This window comes from Leopardus geoffroyi, chromosome B1 (genome assembly GCF_018350155.1).
Source record: "Leopardus geoffroyi isolate Oge1 chromosome B1, O.geoffroyi_Oge1_pat1.0, whole genome shotgun sequence".
Taxonomy (NCBI): domain Eukaryota; kingdom Metazoa; phylum Chordata; class Mammalia; order Carnivora; family Felidae; genus Leopardus; species Leopardus geoffroyi.
Genome location: NC_059327.1, coordinates 84044101 through 84067612, shown reverse-complemented (window position 1 = coordinate 84067612; position 23512 = coordinate 84044101). Strand labels below are relative to the sequence as shown.

The following is a 23512-nucleotide window of genomic DNA, read 5'->3' as shown; positions in this document are numbered from 1 at the left end:
CACCTTAAAGTCAAGGGAGGGGTGCCTGGGTGGCTCAGTTGGTTAAGCGTCCAACTTCAGCTCAGGTCATGATCTTGCGGTTCATGAGTTTAAGCCCCGCGTCGGGCTCTGTGCTGACAGCTCAGAGCTTGGAGCCTGCTTCAGATTCTCTCTCTTTCTCTCCTTCTCTCTCTTTCTCGCTATCTCCCTCTCCCCTGCTTGCACTCTCTCTCTCTCAAAAATAAATAAACATTTAAAAAGTAAAAAAAAAAAAAGTCACGGGGGTCCCAAAAAATCAATTATTAAGCTTGTGGGTGTCCAAACCATCTTTGGCTCCACTATATCAGGAACTGGAGATTATCTCTCCTTTGAAAATCATGACTGTCTAGCATCTGATGCTGGTCAGGCTTGTACAAAGGGACAGCAGAGAGACAGCTGACCTGACAGAGGAAACACCAGTGGGGTAGCCTGCATCTCTTCTGTGTGGCATGGAAAATACATGTGTGTTTCATCAGGGCCAAAAAACACCGCAAGCAGCTAAGCAAGCATTACATGCTAGAAAATTAGGTCTTAGCAGCAAGAGCGTACCAGGTGAGCCTGGGCAGTGGAGAAGGTTGAGCCAGAACCAGATTCCCCATGGTAGGGAAATCTGTGATGGGAAGGAGCCTACAAGGTCTCCAGAAATACTTATAGTTGTGCTCATAACAGAGACAGAATTTCAATGTCTGCCACATGCTGACAGGCAGCACCAGCCTGAGAAATATCAAAACCAGCAGAAAGGGAACCACAACCTCACCATGGGCAAGCACAGAAGGAACCTCTCCCCATTCCTTTCTCCTTGCCACAGCATTGAGCAATAGAGGAGGAAAGGGCAGGACTCATGTGAGAATCGGACTATGCTCCCCTTCCACTACAAGTTGCTAGAGGCACAGAGATGTCTACCCCATAGTGGGAAGTGATGGGGGAGGGGGGAGAAGAAAACAATTAAACTCAGAGAAGGAACTCAAGTTTTAAAATGAATAGGATATATTTCAAGAACTTGAATGAGAGAAAAAACAGGCAAATTTACATAATTAGCCCAAGACGTCACTAAAGCTTCAAGCGAGGGGGATTTAACACTGAGCAGTTGTGGGGATGAAGGGTTAGAAGAGGAAAAATAAATTAAACTAGCTCATCTTTCTTGAATCTCAAAAAATAAATAAAATTCCTTATAAAATAATGCATTCAGTTGATAGTTAAAATTTCAAAAGGTCTTGTTTTCTGAAGCAAGTACGAAGGGTGTGATGAGAGCTTGCGATGGAGGTTCCAGTTAAAAGGAATGCACCTGAGGTGGTCAGAACCCAAAGGCTGTGAACAGAGCCCTGAGCCCTGAGCAGGGGAGGAACAGCACCGGGCAGGGAAAGGGTCCTGGGGCCTGCAGCAGTGAAGGGCCTGAGGCTGGGAAGAACTTGCTAGTCACTCTGGAGAAACTAAGCATAGTCTGGGCAGCACAAGAGGTTTGAAGGTTTGCAGAAAACAAAGCATGAAGATTCACTCGAGTAAAACAGAACAACATGTCCCCAGGAAGAAACTAGAAGCTTGTGTTAGGCATGAGAGAGCACAGAGTGCCCTTTTCCTTCTCCTTCCCGATCAAAATGTCAGACATGGCTGACATTCTTCTCCATCAATTCAACTCACTCTTTGGTGCACACATTTGGAGGGCTTCCTTGGCAGGTTCAGATAGTGGCTGTTGCTAGTGAGGAAATGATCGGCATATAGTACTCTGCTCCACACATCAACTGGAAGAAGGTTGTCAGTTGCCTGTAGGATTTCTAGGAATTTCAAATAGGTCTTTCAGTTGGCTCAGTCCCATGGCCTCTATAGACTCAACTTATTTCTAGGCTTTTTCATCCTCTCTGCACAGATCCCAGGGACTCAGCCTGCTGGGCTATCTTTTCAGGAGTTGCCACCACCTACTCTAGGCTTGTCTAAGCAAAAAGCACCTATTATCTTTCTGCTCTTCCAATTTCTAAAAGCTGCAGATGCAATGGCTTAGATGCAGCAGGAATTCTGCAACACCGGTCTGCACTTTGGTGGCAGCTACTGTTGTGAGTTGCATTACAGTGTTTAAGCAGCAGGAAGCAGAAAACAGCACAGTCTTTCAGGTAATTAGTTCTCTGCCTCCTTCCTGAAGCAGTCGAGCCCACATCAGCAATCTCTCTGGCCCTCTGTTGTTCCAGGAATGTTGGTTCCAAATTGCATCCCAGCTACCTCCAGGACAATTTCTTGATTCATCTCTATCCAGTGAAACAAAATATGAGTTCATCTGGGGATAGTTTTCGAGAGACAAGAAATGAACTCTATACAATTCGCCAAATATGTGCCCCCTTGCATGGTCACACCCTGTTAATTTAACACAATTTCATTTTTCGGCCATCAGACAGCAGAAGGCCAGTGAAAATCCAAATGATTTAACTTAGAAGTGCTGTGTGTACCTTTTGGAAAGATAAAAAACACTTACCCCAACCTCTGGCAGGGGATCCTTATGTTCAGGTAGGACACTGGTTCGAACCTATAGAGAAAAAAACAAACATTTTCTGTAGGATTTTGGAGTAGAAACTAGTGCAGAAGCTTCACACAGGTGCTGGGTGTCATTTTCCCATCATGCAGCATCAATTCAGACTGGGGTTAATCATTACCGAAGGTACCTGTGTACATCACCTGCTGCAGAGCCATAAAGCTTCCCTCTGATAGTTGCTAAGCTTCCTGGTTTTCCTAAGTACACAGAACCACTGGATCCTTACCCCATCACCCCTTGTCAAATACAGAGATGTCTGGGCTTTAGGTGAATCAGCTTTAATCTCCTCAAAAAGCAACCCTAATTCAACATTCAAAGGAAAGGACAGAGTTGGTGTAGAGCAAGTCATTCCACGCAAGCTCAATAAATATTTATTCTCTAAATGAGCACCAAAACCCACAGTCTTTATAGTATATCCCTCCCACAGGAGAGTTCTGGGCCAAATTGTCAGATACCATTATCTAAATTCATTTGAAAATGAATTCTCAACTGGGGGAGAGGGAAATAGTGTAAAATAATCAGTCATCTGGGGAAGCTTTTCATATGTTTGAACGTGTTCCAAGTGAAATATCAACCCCTTAGATGGTAAGTAGACATATATCTTCTACTGAGCAGTGATCCTTAATCCTGGTTGTGCATTAGAGTTACCTGGGGACCTTTCAAACTGCTGGTGCTCTTTCCTGCCCCTGGATATTGATTCTAATGTACAGCTGGATCGATGTTTCTCTATTTAAGAAAAAACGCTTCAAATGAAAAGAAATCACGACTATCTTTCTCACTTAAGAAAAGGCTAGTAAAAGCAAGAAACACATAAAACCTAAATCTAGTATATCTTAATTTGAAGTAAGGATTAGATAATAAAGTTAAGTGAATACAGAGCAATAGACAAGCATACTCTGTTTAACTGGAGAGCAGAGGGAAGGGGTGATGGATGGGAGAGAGGAACCCTAGAAACACATGACGGATCAATATTTTAGGGGGTCATTTTAACAAAATCCCTTTGGAGGTGCTGCACTGCCAATCATAACTCTCTTGAAATCCTTTAAGCTCTGACATACTTGACCATACCTGGTCAATTCTCCCAGGTCGAAGAGATACCTATAATACCCCTCATAATGTCAAAAGACTTGAACTAGCTCCCGAGGGCCTACTAGTCTTTAACACGGTTTCCATTTTCTTGGAAAAAGCCTCAAGCCATGGTAAAACAGTGCATTTTAACTTCCAGCTTAAGGCTCCTTCTTTGTTTCTTTATGACAGACCCAGCACTATCGCTTGCACAATTTGTCAGTCATTATGACTCAAATTGTTCACCAGAGCACAAAATAAATGACAGGAGAGATCCCAACAGAGTAAACAACACAATTTGCAGAACACACTCCACTCAGGATTTCATGACAGAGCGTTCACTGGCGAAGAGCATTTGCAGTGTGGCGGCTGCATTAATGCTCTTTGGTCCAGAATGTTCAGATGTACCATTCAGTCTCATTATCTGAAAACCATTAGCTGGCCTCAAAGGATAAGGAATCTGTATATTAACAGGAGATTATAATGGATCATACAGTGTGCGTATGTGTATGATATCCCTCTCTCTCTCTCTCTCTCTCTTTCATACACACAGTATATACTCTCTCTGTCTGTCTGTCTCTGTCTCTCAGATTAACTGTGTCTCCGAAAGACAGAGACAGAGAGACTTGTTCCCCCCTTATCCACGGTTTCACTTGCCATGGTGTCAGTGTTACCTACAGTCAACCACTCTTCTCTGGAAGCAGAGGATTCTCCTTGTATATCATCAGAAGGTCAAAGCAGCCTAACGCTACATCACAATGTCTATGTCATTCACCTCACTTCATCTCAGCACATAGGCATTTTATCATCTCACATCATCATGAGAAGAGGGAGTATAGTACAATAAGGTATGTTCAAAGAGAGAGAGACCATATGCACAGAACTTTTATTATAGTATATTGTAATAATTGTTCTATTTTATTATTAGTTATTATCAATCTCTTATTGGCCCTGATTTATAAATTAAACTTTATCATAGGTATGTATCAATAGGAATAAACAGTATATGCAGGGTTCGGTATTATCTGTGGTTTCAGGCATCCACTGGGGATCTTGGAAGTATCCCCTGTGGATTAGGTAAGACAACTGTATACACACATAGACACACACACACACACACACACAATGTGCGCATGTATGCATATATATATATATTCACACACATATATATGTATATATACATATATAGTATATAAAGTATGTAGAGTGTACATATTATATATATATATATATATATATATAAATGTACATCTACTATATATCAGAATGGATTATATATATAGTGAATGTATATTCACACATACGCAACCCATATAACACATATATATGTGTATGTTTATGCATCATTTTAAGAAAATATTTGACATCCAAATAACATTATCCAATGGGATATGCTTAAATTTAGAAATAAAGTGAAAGAAGTCAGACATTGGTGGAGGTCAACATATATAGGATTGCTATATCATATATATATATGTGTATATATATATACACACACACACACACACACACACACTATGTGATATAATATTAGATAAGGTAGAATAATATTGACAATTACTGCAACATTGTCATTAAATTTATGTTGATTTTAGCAGGACAATTAGTCCTTATAAATATAAATAAACTACAAAGAAAAAAGAAAAGATTCCTGACCCAAAGGTGTATACTATAAAAAAATTTCAAAGATAATCATGGACTAGTTTGCCATTTCCAATGTGTGTACATGTGTGAAGGAGAGACAGAGAACGAACTTCCCTTTACATAATAAAACTATTTTTGAAAAGTACATGTATGTCACATGTCATAACTCAAGGCATGTTTAAAACGCTAGCAGAGCTCCTGATATAGAGGAATTGAAAAACAAAACTTTTGTAAACCAATTTTAAATTTTATAAAGTCATATTTTCATATGAAACACATGTTTAAGGTAGTATATATGTATAGTTCTAAAACTTTTATATTTAAGGTTAATGCTACAGATGTTATGGTATATAGGTCACACACTGATGATGTTTTTTCTTGCATAATATATAGCCCTCATTACACTAAACACATACTAGGTGGCAAGCACTGGGTTTGCCAGTAAATAGGGTCCCATTTCTTCTCTTTGGGATTTCAGAAACCAGTGGATGGGACAAATATGTAAATAATCCAGTACAACATAATACATGCTATAATGGAAATGTGAGCATTTTTCTGTGGGCATTCAGGGTAAGGAGTAATTAATCCAGACTGTGAATGTCGGGAAAGGCTTCACAGAACAAGCAGTCTGGGTTTTGAAGGATGTGCAGGAGTTTTAAGCAAGGAAGAATAGGATGAAGCAAACAGCGTATTACATAATAAGCATGTGTCATGGAGTTGTAAAAGGCCATTTGTTAGGGCGCCTGAGTGGCTCAGTCTGTTAAGCATCTGACTCCTGGTTTCAGCTCAGGTCATGACCTCATGTTTCATGCAACTGAGCCCCTCAATGGAGTCCACGCTGAGAGTGTGTGCCTGCTTGGGATACTCTCTCCCTCTCTCCCCTACTTGCTCATTCTCTCTCTCTCTCTCTCTCAAAATAAATAGATAAACTTAAAAAATAAAGGTCATTTGTGTTTGGGAAAGAGTGAGTATTCTGATAATACCATAACAGGGGGGCCTTCAGGGAAATGGTAAGAGTTGGGGAGATGTTTGGTTATATGTTTGGGGAGAGAGGTTGGGGCCATTTGATATCTATCATGTTATGGAACTGGAGCTTTATGCAATTTATAGACAATAGGATATCAGGTAAGACAATCAAGTAGAAAAGTGATGTTATCAGAGCCCCTTGAAGCATATCCACTATGCCCTGGGTCATATTGGGAAAATAACCTCTTTATGCTAGCTGCCTTTTGCCTTTTTGATAGTTATCTTTAGCATAGGGTGAATAATAAACCTCATAGTTGTTGTAGTACATCTTTTAAGTACCCAGAACAGTACCTGCCACTGAGAGGGAAGAAGGGAGAGAGTGAGAAAAGAAAAGAAAGGGAAGAAGAATGAGAGGAAATGAGGGGGGAGGGAGAAAAAGAAAGGAGAAAGGAAGAGAGAGGAAAAAAAGTAAGACAGAGATGGGGTGGGTAGAAAAGGCAGGAGCAATATGTCACTGAAAACAGATAATAAAGCCTGGACAGATTTAGATGAGGCCTTTTGATGAGGAAGGGATGATGCAATGGCTGTCACTGTAACATTTGGAACATTCCAGTTCACGGGCAATGTCATGCCTCCTGAGATTTACTGGCCTTCCTTCAGAATTCATTTTCCCTTTTTTGGTCTTATTAGCCATTCTTCTTCCCAGTTTTCTTTACCATACCCCTCCCTGTCCTTCCTGGGACACAAGAATGTCTGCCTGACCACACATTTAAAGTTATTATAACTTCCTCTTGTCTAGGAGGACACTTTTATGATATCAAATAAAGATCACTTAATAGAAGTGATCATGTAGATTATATGTTCCATCTTGAATAGTTCTCAAGTTTCATATAAAGCAAATTCATTTACTTTTTCATAGGCTCAAACTTCCATATACTAAATTTGCCTTGAAAAAAAGAAAAACGGACGTTGGGAGGGTGTTGGAGACTGCTGTATTCTTCATGGGTGAGTAGGTAAGAATGAGCAATAGGGCTGCCTCAACTGCAGGCATTGTTGACTATCCAGATACAGAGAAGGGGTAGGTCAGGCTGCCATGACTGTGCACTAGGCTGTCCATGCCTCAGCCCCCGGCAAGTGCATCTTCTCAAGAGCAAATGCAACTTTTCCCTAGCTGGGCTTAGCTGGACAGGGTTGTAACAGTGCTTGAACATCCCCAGGGCAGGGAAAGGGCCTAGATCTTCTTCTTGGACTACTGTGACATCTGGTAAGTTCTCTGATATTGAATGTATTGTCGAAACACATTCTTTTTTTTTTTTTTTAAATAAAAATGTTACTCTAATTCTCTACATATCTCGAGTTAGAATATATTATTTCATCACATTTACTTGTTCCACTTGGAAGGAGGCACCAAACTGCCTTCATACTCAAACACATGAAAAGCTGACTGGTACAGAAGTGTTCTGCCACCTTCCACAATATTAATATTCGGGGAGGAAGCTGCTCAGTTAGGCCCATATTTCCCAGGATGCCTTGTTTTGAGAGATAGCCATGTACCAAGCTCTCACCAATAAAATATATGTGTAAGTGATGTTTGCTGCATCCAAACTTGAGTTCTCCGAAGTGGATAGCCTAGGCCCTCTTCACTGTCCTTTTCTCCTTCCAAGGAGTCCCGCCCTTAGGTGACTGCAGATCCACACATGAAAGAACACCATTCGCCACGCCATACCACGTATCCCTACCAGTGTTAGATTATACATGATTGTATCAGTTTTCTATTGCTGCTTAACAAATTTCCACAAACTCAGCTGCTTAAAACAACATCCACTTATTAATTCACAGTCTGTAGCTCAGAAATCCAGTCCTCATGTGGTTGATTTCTCTGCTCTAGTATTACAGGGCTGCAGCCTCTCCTGGAGGTTTGTCTAGGCAAAGGTCTGCTTTCAGCTTCCACAGGCTGGTAGCAGAATTCAGTTCCTTGCAGCTCTAGGACCAAGGTCCCCATTTTCTTGATGAATGTCATCTGGAAGCTGCTATAAACTCCTGGAGTTTATCCCATGCCACCCTTACTCCATGCCATGTGGCTTCCTCCATCCTCAAATCCAGTAACAGAGGATCTGCTTTGCACCAAATCCTTCTTGCACTTCAGATATCTGTCTTTGGAATCCACTCTTTTAAAGGCTTATCTCATTAGGTCAGACTTGCCCCAGATAATCTCCCACTCTTAGGCAACTTTGCCATGTGACATGATCTAATCACAGGAGTATGTCCCAGGGACCATGTAGAATGTGTACAACAATGGGGCAGTAATCCTGGGGCCAGTGTAGAATTCTGCCCAACACAATGACCAAGAAATAAACTTCCCACTGTGAAAAAACACTGAAATTTGGATGTTTACATTTGTTTCAGCAGATCACATAATATGACCCCCCCATTTTTTTTTTTTTAATGAAAGTTTGGATTCCATTTATGGCTATGAAGAAATAAAGCAAAATAGCTAATATTAAATCCTAATTCATTATTTTAATGTCAACAGATCTGTATTAACTGCGTATTATGATCCAGTGATTGTCATAAACACTGGCAATCCCAGAGATTAGGAAGACAAGGTATTTCTCACCCACAGGTAATAATGATAACATGGCAAGGGTCAAAACATACAATTATAATTGTTAAGCATCTTCAATTGTGTAAAATTTACCAGCCACTCTTAGATACTGATTTTCCAACTATTTAATTTCTGTTGTGCATGGAGAAAATGATCCATGTATAAGCCCAAATGATTCTTATCACAGAACCTTAGAGATGGGAGGGATCTTAGGGTAAACCTAGAAAAACCACCTCTGTTCTGTGATGTGAAAATTGTACATGAAATATCCCGGGAGGTTACATTTAAATTTTCTCCTTGGACATGTTTAATCTCTAGCTTATTCTCTTACTAATTAGTCTTGTAGAAGTAGTATTGCTCACCTACCTAAAGGCTCCAAACAAGTTAAGTTAATGAAAGAAGTAGGGTGAGTGTGAGAGACAATAGGGAGGGGAAAGGAATCTGGCAAAAATGGAAATCACATTCCTAGTCTATGAAGAACAACTATCCAGCTCCAAGTAATTAAAATGTTCCTGAGAAAAAAATTTCTTCAATTATCAACAATGGACAAATCCTAACTCTTTTGCAGGTATACCATTATTAGTATTTAATTATTTTTGCCAGAAACCAGCCTGATATAAAAGATAAAAATATGCCCAGTACTATTTTTAGGGGGGGGGGAGTGCTATTCTAAAGCAATTTTTCTTAATCTTGACAACACATTAGAAACCTCCGGAATATTTTTTAATGCCAGTTTCCAGGCCATGTTCTAAAATAATTACATCAGAATCTCTGAGGGAAGAATCCAGGGATCAGTGCTTTTTAAGGCTGACTCCACACCTGTTTCCAAAGTGCAGTCAAAGTTAAGAATTACTGCTGTAAAGTAAATGAGATTGTTTTGAGTGTAAGCCTCAAAACTAGCTCCAAATCCTATGAAAACTTGCAAAAAAAAAAATGTACTAGGCAATGGTCAAGTGATTGAATAAGGCTCTCTTGGAAAACAGAAAATTTAAAAAAATATGTTAATGGATTCTCAGAGCTGGAAGAGGTCTTAGACATTATCAGGCCATGTTGCTTAAATTTCAGTGTGCATTCTCATTACCTACTGGTCTGCAGCTGGTTGGGGGATGGTCTGAGGACTATCCCTTACAAGCTTGTTATAGAAATGCAGAATCTCAGTCTCACTCCAAACAACTGAATCAGAGTCTTCACTTCAGTAAAGTCCCCATGTAATTCATATGACATTCAAGTGTGAGAAGGTCTGGTCTAGGATAGTGCTTATGAGGGAAATAGGTCACAGGTGAGAATGGTAGACGTTCATTTGCACATAAACATGCTTGAGACAAGGGGTGGGGTTTATTCTTCTGGTTTTGAAGGTTTTTGGTAATTTATTTTTAAATGTCAAGCATCTGTAAAAGCTCCAGATAATACTTTCTATCAGAGATGCCCTTTCCTTTCTTATGCAAAGGGGGAAAGGGTTGCTCTTATCATCAATCTCAAATCAGGGACTGATTTGGGACAGAGTTCAGCTGGAATTTCTGTAAGACTCATTGTTGCAGGCTGAATCTCCACTTCTCTAACCCCTTCATCCCCCCCAAACCCTCAATCTCAATATCACAGGTTGAACCTAACCAGCGAGTGCATTTGGAGATAAGGGTAATTAAGTTAAAATGAAGCTATTAGCATGGGACCTTAATGCAATATGGTTGATGTCCTGAAAAGAAGAGGAAGACGCTGCAGGGGTGTGATACAAAGGGTAACCATGGGAAAAGGCAGCAAGAGGGCGGCCATCTGCAAGCCACGGAGGGAGGCCTGAGAAGAATTTACTGCTGCCAACACCCTGCTCTTGGACTTCCAGATTCCAGTATTTTAAGAAAATAAATTTCTGTTTAAGCCACACAGTCTGTGGCAGTTTGTTACGGCAGCTCTAGAGAACTAAGACACTCAGTCTACCCATGTTGTAGGGTATGACCCCTCTCCAGGACTTTCAGCCAAGAACCTTTGGTTGAGGACTCTTTGTCCTTCGACCCTAAAAGAATGCTAGAGATTCTTGGAAGTCTCTGCATACCTGTTTCACACTGTGTCCCACTCAGCTTCAAAATCTGGCAAATGTCTTTAGAGGCAGAACAGCCATGAATTTGAGTCCCCTTTGGTCTCTAAATTTGTCATTTCAGCTACACATAAAAACCAAAATCTCTGCTGGGTTCTATGTCTTCCAGCTGCCACTCTGTGTTAAGCAAAACCTTGATGCTGAGACTTCCGAGCTACAGGGACAATCTGTAAATGCGCACAGGTGGAAAAGAGCTTTTTAGTCCCTCACCACCACACCCTCTTGGGCTTTCTCTCTTGCCTGTGACTCTCCCTGTTTCCAAAGCGCTGTGAATCTGTGGGAGGTTCCACTCTGCTTTTTAGAAGGCTTTGGCCTGGTTCTCTAGACTCCTGAAAAGCTCAGAATTCAGCAAGTCTCTTCGGAGAAAAAAAAAATGTTCATTGACTTGAAGCTGATGAAGTCTCAGTTTCTTACTTCCTCCAACACATGCACTGAGAGTTTTGTTGATTTTTCTTTCTCTGAGCAGCACCAGCTCTGTGTCCAGGCAAAGGCATGTTCTTCAGCTCATTCTCAGAACCAGCAAATGCCCAAAGAGGAAAAATGGCAGGCTCCTGAGAGCTCAGCTCCAAAAGATCCTCCCTTCTCTGGAATTGTAGTTTACTTTTGTAGTTTAAGTTGTAGTTTATTACTTTCACAGCTTGCTGGAAGATGCATTCGAATGCGATTTTTGTAAAAATGTGTGGCTTGTTTCTGGGTGTTGCCAGAGGGAGCACAGCTTGCCCTCCCTACCACATACTACCCAAACTGAACTTATTAACATCTGAAAGTCACTAGAAGTTTAAGAAATCTTCCAAACATGCGGTTAACGGATGAAAAATGATATTCGACATTGCATAGTTAAATATGCTTGGAAGGGGGGAGATGCCATCACATGTTGGTCTGTCTATTAAGGTAAGTCTTCAGTAAACCAGTTACAAATGCATAATTACAGATAATTCTCCTGGTAAAAACAGAGTTTATCCTGAAGCCTGAGCACTATCCAAAAACTATCCAATAATTATTGAGTGTGACATGTTGTGTTGGTCTTCACTAGGTAAATGTGATCATCTTTCACATGTCAAAACATATTATACAAAATTATGTACATGAGAATAATCTATTGGCTTCTAAGCCTAAAAGAAAGAGTGGTAAGACAAATATAAGCACTCTTTTAGTTTGGATGCATCTAGTCTTAGAGTTCTCTAAGGCACGGATGTTCACACCACAGCTCTCTAGTCACATGGGTCCCTTTATGTTTAATTGGTGGCTCTTTCAGACTTCTAATTTCACTATATGAATGTGCCATTATACTAAATTCTACCAGTCATACAAGAGTCATGTGGTTCTTTGGGTTAATGGTGACTGCAAATGTGGCTCCAGAGTCACATAACTCTGAGTATCCCTGCCATTACCCACATTTTATTCCATTTCCCTTTCCAACCATTATAGAGATCTATTACAGGCAGGTGAAAAAATACCGAACAGCAAAAATACCTTTAGACATTCCCTTTGTCAGAGAGTCTCTCCAAAAGATACAGGCTCTGCTGAAAATAAGAGATGCTTAAACTTAGATCAGGGAAGTTTCAGGGAAGTCAAAGAGGTCTCTCTACTGCTGTTCTGAAAGTAAGTCCATCTGCCTTTCATACTCTTTACTTCTGGATTTTCCTGAAAGGGACACTAGGTTCCGAGAGGCAGTGCTGTTCAGATCCGGTCAGGCTTCTTGTACTGTACCTACCAGCCAAGTCTGATCCTGGGCACTTACCTAAAGCAATAAGGACTAATCTCCAAAGAAATGCACAATTAAAGACCCAGGCTTTATTTATTTATTTTTTTTTAGTGTTAAGTTTTAAGTGTTAAGATGTTTGGATATTTTTAAAATAGAAATAAAGAATAAAGGAACTCTTTGCACTGAAAAAAATACAGTGTTAAGATGTGTTATGGGCACTGAAGACATTAACTCATGATTTGCTAATTGCTCATTCTTTTTTTTTTAAAGTTTTTTCTAATGTATATTTATTTTTGAGAGAGAGAGAGAGAGAGAGAGAGAGAGAGAGAAAACGAGCAGGGAGGCTGCAGAGAGAGAGAGAGAGAGAGAGGGAGACACAGAATCTGAAGTAGGCTCCAGGCTCCTGTCAGCACAGAGCCCCATGCGGGGCTCAAACTCAAGAACCGTGAGATCAAGACCTGAGCCAAAGTCGGATGCTTAACTGACTGAGCCACCCAGGTGCCCCAATACTGCTCATTCTAAGTTGAGACCTCTATTCCTGCTATCCTGCAGGAGGATACTGTAAACATGTCAGTACATATAGTGCTCAATTCAAATATCATGTATCTATAATAACAGTTTTTTATCAGATCAGATCAGACCTTTACTACTGCTTCCTCCTGCCATCACCCTTCTTCTTCTCTATCCAAATACTGAAAAATAATTGTGCCATCATTTTAAAAAGTGGGGAGAGTCATTAGAGCTGATCCTTTGATCCCAGAATTAGACTTACATTAAGTATGTGCTACCCTAGAAACTTTCTACCCTATAAATAAATAACAGAAAGCTTACAATTGATAAATAAGGGTAATAGAATCCAAGGAAGTAACAACTATGCTTTCTGGACCAATAGGTAATTATTTCAGAGGCACATGCATTATTTTCTTTACTTGTATTATCTCATTTAATTCCTATAGTTCTGGTGTTGTATTACTACTTTGTCCATTTTACAGGTAAGAAAACTTAGTCTCAGAAAACTGGATTAATTTGCCTAAGGTCAATTCAACAGCAAACTGCAGATCAGACACTAAATGGTCTACTTCCAAAGTCTGTGCCCCTTCCATGGCTGTGTGCCTCTTCTGAACCCAGACTGATGGTGACTTTAATTGTCTTCCCTAGGGCTGCTTAATGAGAGTTTTAAAAGCCAAAAATCTATTAGCCTCAGGGAATAGAAACAGACACAATTTATCACATTGCCAGACTCAAAAACACCATCCTTATGTATTAACAGCCCCCAATTAAGACCATAGTCATGAGTTAATGAACAAGCCATTAGAGAGAGAACAGTAATATCAACACAGGCACATGTCTATTAATCTGTTGCTCACTGAAAGTCATTAGTTCTACACTATAAGGCTAAATAATTTCTAGGTAGCTTTAAAACAAAATTATTGCAATATCACTCGGTATTTTAAAAGATCATTTACAACACAGGCTTTTCTAACCCCAGTCAAAAGAAGATCACCATGCCCTGGGTAAAGATCAATTGATTAATAAAATCAGATGGTGTGTACAGGCACAGAGGGGAGAGGCTTTTAGTGTATTTATCCAATGAGGTGTTTTCATCCCCAGGCAAAAATGGGATAGCTGCAATAACTCTATTCTACTATTCCACTACTTTCTTCACTGTAGAATTCTACCAAACTATCTAAGAGTTTTATCAGTGGGTCTCAGCATTAGCTGCAGATGACAAATCACATGGAGAAGCTTTCAAAATGCTGATGCCAGGGCCCCACTTGCTTTTGCTCCTGTAATTGATGTTTCTAAATCTCTCAGAATTTTCTTCCACTGCTTTCCCTTACTATTTAATCTTCAAAACAACCATATGAGAAAACTGAGGCTCCAATTTCAAGTAACTTCCAACCTGTCAGTAGAGGAGCTAATATTTCAACGTGCAGCATCCCAAGACCTTGGGATCTGCAGCATCCCAAGACCAATGCTTTCAACACCGCATTGTATTGTCTGCAACTTGAGCTGAAATCATACTACACATCTACACAAAAAACAATGAAGGGACATTGAAACAGTTCCCAGTTTCCCTGTAGCAGAGAGCAAAGTGAGCGTGGCATCTCAAACAGGAAGTAGGGATGACTCTTTTCAAAGAAGCACTGTTACAAAGAGGCCAGAATCTACTGCATGGCTCAGGCAGTCTTGTCTTAAAAGAGCAAAGGTGTTCAATTCAATATGGTAAACTCTTCCCGGGAAGGTAATAACAGTACATAACAATGTTTCCAAAGAAAAAATGTATTTGACGTTTCAAAAGATTGACTTACAAAATTGGGAACACAACCTCATTAAGTTGAGGTTTCCTTTTACTCTCATAAACCAGGTGCACATTGAATCCTGCGACATGTGAGTAGTAGCTAGGACATAAAATGCTTGCATTTTATATCTTATTCAAACTATATATCGGCAGTTCTCTAGTGGGTACAATCAGAGAATCTACAAGGTCAAATTATTTTCATAATAATTCTAAGACGGTATTTTCCTTTTCTACCCTTCTTTCATGAACGTACAGTGGAGCTCTCCAGAGCCTTCAAGAAATGTGATTTCACCAGACATTGCACACGGAAGCAGGTAGGACAACTCAGTTCTCTGCTATTAATTGGGCATTAAAGGGATTTGCAAAATGGTAAAACAATGCCACACTCTCAGTATACTTTAGTTTTCCAAAATAAAATAATTTCAAAAACATGTATTATTTGGCTAACCTGTAAGGGGTTATTATTAGTTATTTTAAATAAATTGATAAAGATGTAAAGTATTTTTGAGTTTTAATTTCTTTTTTTTTTTTTAATTTTTTTTCAACGTTTATTTATTTTTGGGACAGAGAGAGACAGAGCATGAACGGGGGAGGGGCAGAGAGAGAGGGAGACACAGAATTGGAAACAGGCTCCAGGCTCTGAGCCCTCAGCCCAGAGCCTGACGCGGGGCTCGAACTCACAGACCGCGAGATCGTGACCTGGCTGAAGTCGGACGCTTAACCGACTGCGCCACCCAGGCGCCCCTTGAGTTTTAAATTCTAATGCGGTAAGCATCCATAGTTACTTTAATTAAAGCTGGTACATCTGTACTATTTATTTAATTTTTAAAAATCTGAGTACAGTTGAGTACAGTTGTGTTGAGTACACACAACATTATAGTGCAAAACATAGTGATTCAACAACATCCATGGTTACTAACCCACATAACAGCCTTTTGAGAGTCTTTATTTTTTTTAATATTTATTTTTGAGAGAGAGAGAGAAAGAGAAAGCGAGCACGTGAGCAGGGGAGAGGCAGAGAAAGAGGGGGACAGAGAATCCAATGTAGGCTCTGCGCTGACAGCAGAGAGCCAGATTCCAGGCTGGAACTCGCCAACCATGAGATCATGACCTGACCCAAAATAAGATGCTCAACTGACTGAGCCACCCAGGCTCCCCAAAGCCCTTCGAGATTCTTGATATTGAAGAGTATGAAAAGGTCCTGAAACCAAAACTTTGAGAAACAGTGGGACTGGTGATCCTGAACATTTGGGATTTGTCTTTCATGTTTACTAAGTCAGTCTTACCATTTTTAGGCAGATTTTTGCTTCAGAGTCTCTTTCAGAGATGGATGTGATGTTTGCTACATGCACCTCTAATCCAGCTACCCTGAATCACTATGGTTCCTTGAACTTGTCTTGTTCCTATCTCCCTCCACACCTTTGCATATGCTGGTCTTCTGCCATCATTAAATTTGAGGAATATGGTTGAAAATACAGAATAATCGCTTCATGGATTTATAATCTTAGCATCAACAAGAGACAAAATACCAAGCTGGATAAAGTAGTAAGTATGCATGAAAGTAAATTAGGGTGATGGAATCAAGTGATAGCTGGATGGGGATACTTTAGTTGTGGTAGTTAAGAGTGGGTTTCTCGGCACAGGTGACTTTGATTAAGACCTACATTAAAAAAAGGTGGCCAGCTTAATGAAAAATAAGAGGGAATAGTATTCTAGGCCAAGACAGTATTAAGGGCAAAGGCCCTGAGGCCAGACTGACTAAAATACATGGCTGAATAAAGGGGAAAGAAATGGTCTGAAGAGTCAAGGAAAGGCAGGACTCTAGTAATGTAAGGTCTCTTCTAATTACAGTGGAAATCTCTTGCAGGGTTTTGAGCCAAGAACTGATGTGATCTTTTTCATGCTTTAAGAATATTGTGCTGTGGACACCTGGGTGGTGGTTAAGCATCTGACTCTTGATTTCTGGTCAGGTCAGGATCTCACAGTTTGTGGGTTCCAGCCCTGCATTGGGCTCTGTGCTGACAGTGTGGAGCCTGCTTGGGATTCTCTGCCCCTCCCTTCCTGCCTCTCTCTCTCTCTTTCTCTCTCAAAATAAATGAGTAAAACTTAAAAAAAGAAATAATATTGCGCTGATTCTATATGGAGAATAAACTGCAGAAGGTCAAAATAGAAAGGATGAACAATTAGAAGTCATTTGTAGATTAGAGTTTTATTACCATTATTCTAGTTTTTCTAGAGTACAGGTTGAGCTAGGTATTTTAGGTTTTCTAAGGATAATCATTGGCTGGCCTCAAGTTATTTTGTTCCAAATATTTATAAAAAGCACTTTGATACTGACAGAGAAATAAAATTGGTATATAAATTTCCTGTATATATAATTATATTCATCTATGAGAATAATAATGCTCAACTAATCAAAAGAATATTTGTGGATGAATAATTATTTAAATAAATTTAGTGCTAAATAATAAATGTTGTAATAGTTACATCCTATTTATGTTACGGATATTAAAGAATAGCATAGCTTTTGAAATACAAGAATATTCAGAAGAAGCTTGGTACCTTAATGCCTGATGGAACTTAATTCCCTGAAAAAAACTATGAACAAACTGAATAAGGATAATAGAACTATAATTACTGAAGAAACCCCTACAAATAAGATGGCTTATGGATGGATTCAGTACTTCTGGCAAGTCCCTGTGACAGTAGTAATTTAGAAAATATCTTTGTATTTGAACTATATCAGCAGTGATTCAAAGGCCCAATGGCAAATAATGATGCCCACATGGGAGAATCTGAGAAGAAGAGTACCTTTAATTTTGAAGCCAAATCTCTCCTTTCTAGCAAAAAAGACCTATTAACAGGACTTCTGAAAAGCATCTTTCTACTTGGACACAATTGTACACATCCCTGGGCCTGACTTAAAGTATTTGTTGGAAATCCACCCCTGGGTGGATTAAGCTAAAGTTGTAGAACATTCTACATCTGCACTGGAGTAACAGCTGTCTGCGAGATGGCTTTTCCATTTCCCAATCACAGGTTTTCTGTCTATTTTACAACATGAACTGGCAGTCAGAACTAAGTACAAACACACACACACACACACACACACACACACACACACACACAGGAGTACTCAGTAAAACAATTCAATTTCATTAAACTATAAGTATTCAACAAATACCAAAGTATTCCTATTCTCTCAAACCATTCATGGGTTTAAAATATATCTTCTCAGATATCTGAAAGCCTTAGTGTTTCGAGGAAACACCTGAAATGTAGCATGTTAACACTTAAGATTCTTAACAACTGGAGTATCTTTGGGGTGCCTGGGTGGCTCAGTCAGTCGAGCATCTGACTTCGGGTCAGGTCATGATCTCATGATCTGTGAGTTTGAGCTCCATGTCGGGCTCTGTGCTAACAGCTCAGAGCCTGGAGCCTGCTTCAGATTCTGTGTCTCCCTCTCTCTCTCTCTCTCTCTCTCTCTGCCCCCTCCCCGCTCACAGTCTCTCCCTCTTTCTTGAAACATAAATAAACATTTAAAAATTAAAAAAACAATAACCAACTGGAGTATCTTTGTCAGTTGTAATGCATGTTTTGTGCTTAAAGTAAGTTTAGACTTCATGGAATAATATAAGTCTCACTTATAATTCTTGCTGCCCAGTGCCAAAGAGGCAGGCTAAATTGGAGCTAATTCCAAAAACTTTGAGAGGAAACTATTTGAAACTAAGTGCACTAAACAAAGTCCACTCACAGTGACAAGAGAAACAAGGGGCATTTTCATAAATTCTTCTTATCAAAAGTTGTACTTTTACCCTTTCCACTTCTTAGAGTGAATTTTCTTTTGATGTCAAGAAGAAACTTTCAAACATTCTCAGATAAGGGTGTTCATGATTCCACAGACTAGATGGGATCACAGGCAAGAAAATTCAAGAGCTTTAATCTAATCACACTGAATGGGATTCTGCCTTTAAGGATAGTAGCGTGCAGGTAAATGTTTAATAGCTGGTTCTTATCGTGTGGGGATGGGAGGGGAAGCTATTATTTATAGAGTGTGCCAATTTCTGTAGAGTAAATTCTCCCACCCTGGCCTGTTGCAAGCTAACGACTTGAAACAATGGACTATTGGCCTTAGGAAGAGATTTTGCAAGCCGTGACCCCAGGACTGGTCCCAGCCCACCGCCAGGGGTCACTGGGGAGAAGTGAGCACAGCAGAGGTGCGAGGGATACAGACCCACCCAGGAAACCGAGAGCCTGGCTGTGGGGAGCTCAGGCATCTGTTTCAGAAAGAACTTAGTAAACACAAGTATACTTCCATCAGCAATTTGAAAACAAAACCATCTTTAGTTTCACATCTCAGGGGCAAGACCATGTCTCAGAAACCAATGATTTTAATTTTAATTCAGCAGAATTCAAATGTCTGAGAGTTGACCTAGCACTATTTATTCAATCAGATTCTCAGGAGCTGCTGAGAAATTCTTTTTAAAATCAATGGAAACTTTGGCCATGGGAAAGATACAGAAGCACACAAAGAATGTGGCTTATGACAATTGGTCTCATGACATATCTGGGCTCCGGGGCCAATTTTAAGTGCCCTGGCAGCAAGTACTGGATGCTTCAAAGTTTTCTCTATCTTTGGAGTCTTTGACTGTGGTCTTTACAAGCCACAGACCGTGCTATGCATCAATGTTTAGAAAGGTATGTTCACTGAATGTATCACAAAGCTGAAAAAAAACCTGAGGTTGTCAGTAAATCCCCCAGTCCATAAATAGACATTCATTACCAGGATGTCTAGATTAGATTCTAAACTCTTATGGAAATCTTCCATTAAGGAATTTAAAAACTTTGTTCCTATTAAGCAAAAAGAAATTTCTTTAAGCGAATTAACCATGCTGATAATTTTACCTCCTTAAAAAAGCTAAATTTTAGAACAGCTGTCTTGTGCAAGTTTTATTTCATTGTTTATTCCAAACCAAGCTATATAATATGACAGTTTGTATTTACAGTACCACGTTTCAGGGACTTCAGAAAATTTTATATTAAAAAAAAGAAATTTATGATACTATAATGAGACTTTATTCTTGGCCTTTTTTCCCTTTCTTTAAAATAAAATGTAAGTGGGGTAAACATGGCTCAACATTCAGTACAGGCTTTGTAATAACAGATTGCTGGCCTTCACAGACACATCGATATTCATAAAAAGAGCAATGGCACAGAAAGCATTAAATGCTATTCTTAAATCAAAAAAAGAAATATTTCTCAGTGACCTTGGGACATGAATAGGTAAACTTATTAAAGGAGAAGAAGAAAAACACATATACTAAGGAAGTAAAAAAGAAATAGAAGGGAAAAAGGAGGATCACATTCACCATCTTGAAAACCCTTATCAGAGCCTTTATTAATTTATGAGCTAAGGAGTGTCTCGACTACAAAAGGTGTTACAACATTAAATCAACAACTTAAAAAACTTTTGCAAAATCGGGGCACCCAGGTGGTTCTGTCGGTTAAGTGTCTTGACTTTGGCTCAGCTCATGACCTCAGGTTCCTGAATTTTGGCCCCACATCAGGCTCTGCACTGACAGTGTGGAGCCTGCCAGGGATTCTCGCTCTCCCTCTTTATGCCCCTGCCCCACTCTCTTTCTCTTTCAAAATTAATAAACATAAAAAATTTGCAAAATGAAAATTTTTTTTCCAGCTTTATTGAGGTGTATTTGACAAACAAATATTGTGTATATTTAAGGTATAAAATGTGATGATTTGATCTCTCTATGCATTGTAAAATGATTACCACAACAAGCTAATCAACACACCTATCATCTCACATTAGTTACCTTTTTTTATGTGTGGTAAGAGCACTTAAAATCTTTCTTAGCAACTTCCAAGTATATGGTACAATATTGTTAATTATAGTCACCACACTAGACATTACATCCCCAGAAATTCATCTTATAACGAAGTGGGTTTCCTTTGAGCAACATCTCCCTGGTCTCACAATGAGTTCAAAACAGAATAAGGCCTAAACTCAAAAGTTTTATTTTTCCTTTAAAAATTTTAAAGGATTTTTAGAAGATGTTTATTTACTTATTTTGAAAGAGAGAGAGAGAGAGTTGAGGGAGAGAGAATTTAAAGAGAGAGAGTTGAGAGAGAGAGTTGAAAGAGAAAGAGAGAGAGTTGAGTGAGAGAGAGAGAGAGAGAGAGAGTACACAGGGGAGGGACAAAGAGAGAATTCCAAGCAGGCTCCACACTGTCAGCACAGAGACTGATGCAGAGCTCCATCTCACAGACTGCGAGATCATGACCTAAGCCAAGATCAAAAGTCTGAGGCTTAACCAACTGAGCCACCGAGGCACCCTTCCTTTAAAAACTTCAAAAACCTTGGGGTGCCTGGGTGGCTAAGTTGGTTAAGCGTCTGACTTTGGCTCCGGTCACGATCTCATAGTTTGTGGGTTCAAGCCCCAGGTTGGGCTCTGTGCTGACAGCTCAGATCCTGGAGCCTGCTTCAGATTCTGTGTGTGTGTCTCTCTCTGTTCCTCCCTTGCTCATTCTCTGTGTCTCTCTGTCTCTCAATAAGAAATAAACGTTAAAAAAATTAAAAAATAAAAGACTTCAAAAACCAGACAAGTACACACAATGAAAACCTAGAAACACAGAAGATGGATTACCTGGGAGAACCCATCTCTGGTGCATTCTGATCAGAGCTGTGAGGAGGGCACGTGAGTCTGTCCACGTGGATTTGCTAGGGTCATAATTTACTCTCTGTGCTCTTGTCCCTCAAAGTGAGGTGTTGGATCCACAGCATTGGAATCACTTGAGAGATTGTTATAAATGCAGAATTTTAGGGCCTGCCCCAGACTGCTGAATTACAGCCTGCATTTCACAAGCTCTTCAAGTGGCACTAAGTACATTAAAGTTTGAGGGGCGCCTGGGTGGCGCAGTCGGTTAAGCGTCTGACTTCAGCCAGGTCACGATCTCGCGGTCCGTGAGTTCGAGCCCCGTGTCAGGCTCTGGGCTGATGGCTCAGAGCCTGGAGCCTGTTTCCGATTCTGTGTCTCCCTCTCTCTCTGCCCCTCCCCCGTTCATGCTCTGTCTCTCTCTGTCCCAAAAATAAATAAACGTTGAAAAAAAAAATTAAAAAAAAAAGTTTGAGAAAACCTGGAGCAAAGATGCATTCTTTCAAAATGGAGGACAGTTTGGTAAAAGGCCATAGTTTCCGTTTCCATCCTTTATTTTTCATAATCTGTTTTGTAGAAATTAGGGAAACTGGAAAATAATAGTGCATTAATTAAATATATACAAAGCTAGGGGCGCCTGGGTGGCGCAGTTGGTTAAGCGTCCGACTTCAGCCAGGTCACGATCTCGCGGTCCGTGAGTTCGAGCCCCGCGTCAGGCTCTGGGCTGATGGCTCAGAGCCTGGAGCCTGTTTCCGATTCTGTGTCTCCCTCTCTCTCTGCCCCTCCCCCGTTCATGCTCTGTCTCTCTCTGTCCCCAAAAAAATAAACGTTGAAAAAAAAAATTAAATATATACAAAGGTATATTTTGTGATGTTATATCACTAGAGGGTTCCCATATATGAGAAAAAAGAAAGAAGGACTTGTACATAAATGCCATATAATTCAAAGCATAAGTTATCTGCATGATTTTGTCATTATTACAGGGTTAAACTTACACGTCTTTTGGTTTTTGGTGTTTCCTTGTTTGTTTGTTTTTAATACACGCTGCATTTAGGCAGTTGGTGAACTGCCTATGAATACTAAATGGATAATCGATTCTTTAGGGAGCAACCACACCTGTGGCAAACATGCCAGCTAAAATTTTGGCCCCCTCAGATCTCCCAGAGATGATGCCTATAATTCAAGGAGACTGGCTGATGGTTTGTCTGCTACTTCCTGGGAAAAATGTAGAAAAAAAAAAGCAATGTCTCTCTAAGCATCCAAGAATTCCCAAAGCAACGGGAGGAGTTATAAAAAGAATGGCTTTTGACCATTTCCATGGGAGCGTCTTCACTTTGCCCATTTTCTTTATTAATAGTAACTCAGATTAAACCTGTCAACAACAAAAACAAAACCTCTAGTGAACTGGTTCCTAAGGCCTGCTTGTGGTCCAGAATGCTTCTCTTCCCTAGCTTCAGCTCAGGTCCTGTTACTGTTCTAGTCCAAGCTACCTTGTGTTAATTTTTCATCCTACTTTGTCAATTATCGTGTTCTTTAGAATTTAGCTGTTCTTTCTTGTAACCCCAAGCTTCCACGGGTACCTTAAAGGTGATTTGATTTCCATATACCAGAAAGAAAGCAATAGCGGGGCAAATCTAATGTTTATTTACTACACATTCAGATTTCTTATTATGCTATTCATGTTCAAATTCCCAACAGCTAAATGCTATGCAAAATTTAAGAGTAGTACCTTTAAGCACCCTTGGGAGACAGGCAGTATCAGTCATCTAACTGCAGAATATGGAGAAGGAAGAGTCAATTGGCTTTTAAAAGCCAACTGTTAACTTATTTTTTCCTTTTTTAAATGTTTATTTTTGAGAGAGCGAATAAGCATGCAACCACGAGTTGGGGAGGGGCAGACAGAGAGGGTGAGAGAGAATCCCAAGCAGG

The 23512-nt window shown here is 39.9% G+C and overlaps 1 protein-coding gene across 11 annotated transcripts in view; it reads right to left on the bottom strand.

The window, feature by feature from the left end:
- Positions 1 to 23512, bottom strand: part of INPP4B (inositol polyphosphate-4-phosphatase type II B) — a 778265-nt gene that overhangs the window by 258989 nt on the left and 495764 nt on the right. For 10 of the 11 annotated variants that reach the window (XM_045466827.1, XM_045466836.1, XM_045466862.1 and 7 more), the window contains one exon: positions 2480 to 2530. In XM_045466827.1, coding sequence (XP_045322783.1) covers positions 2480 to 2530 — 51 coding nt within the window. Of the gene's footprint in view, positions 1 to 1656; positions 1791 to 2479; positions 2531 to 23512 lie in introns of those variants that run through there. The other variant, XM_045466852.1, reaches the window with a different exon arrangement.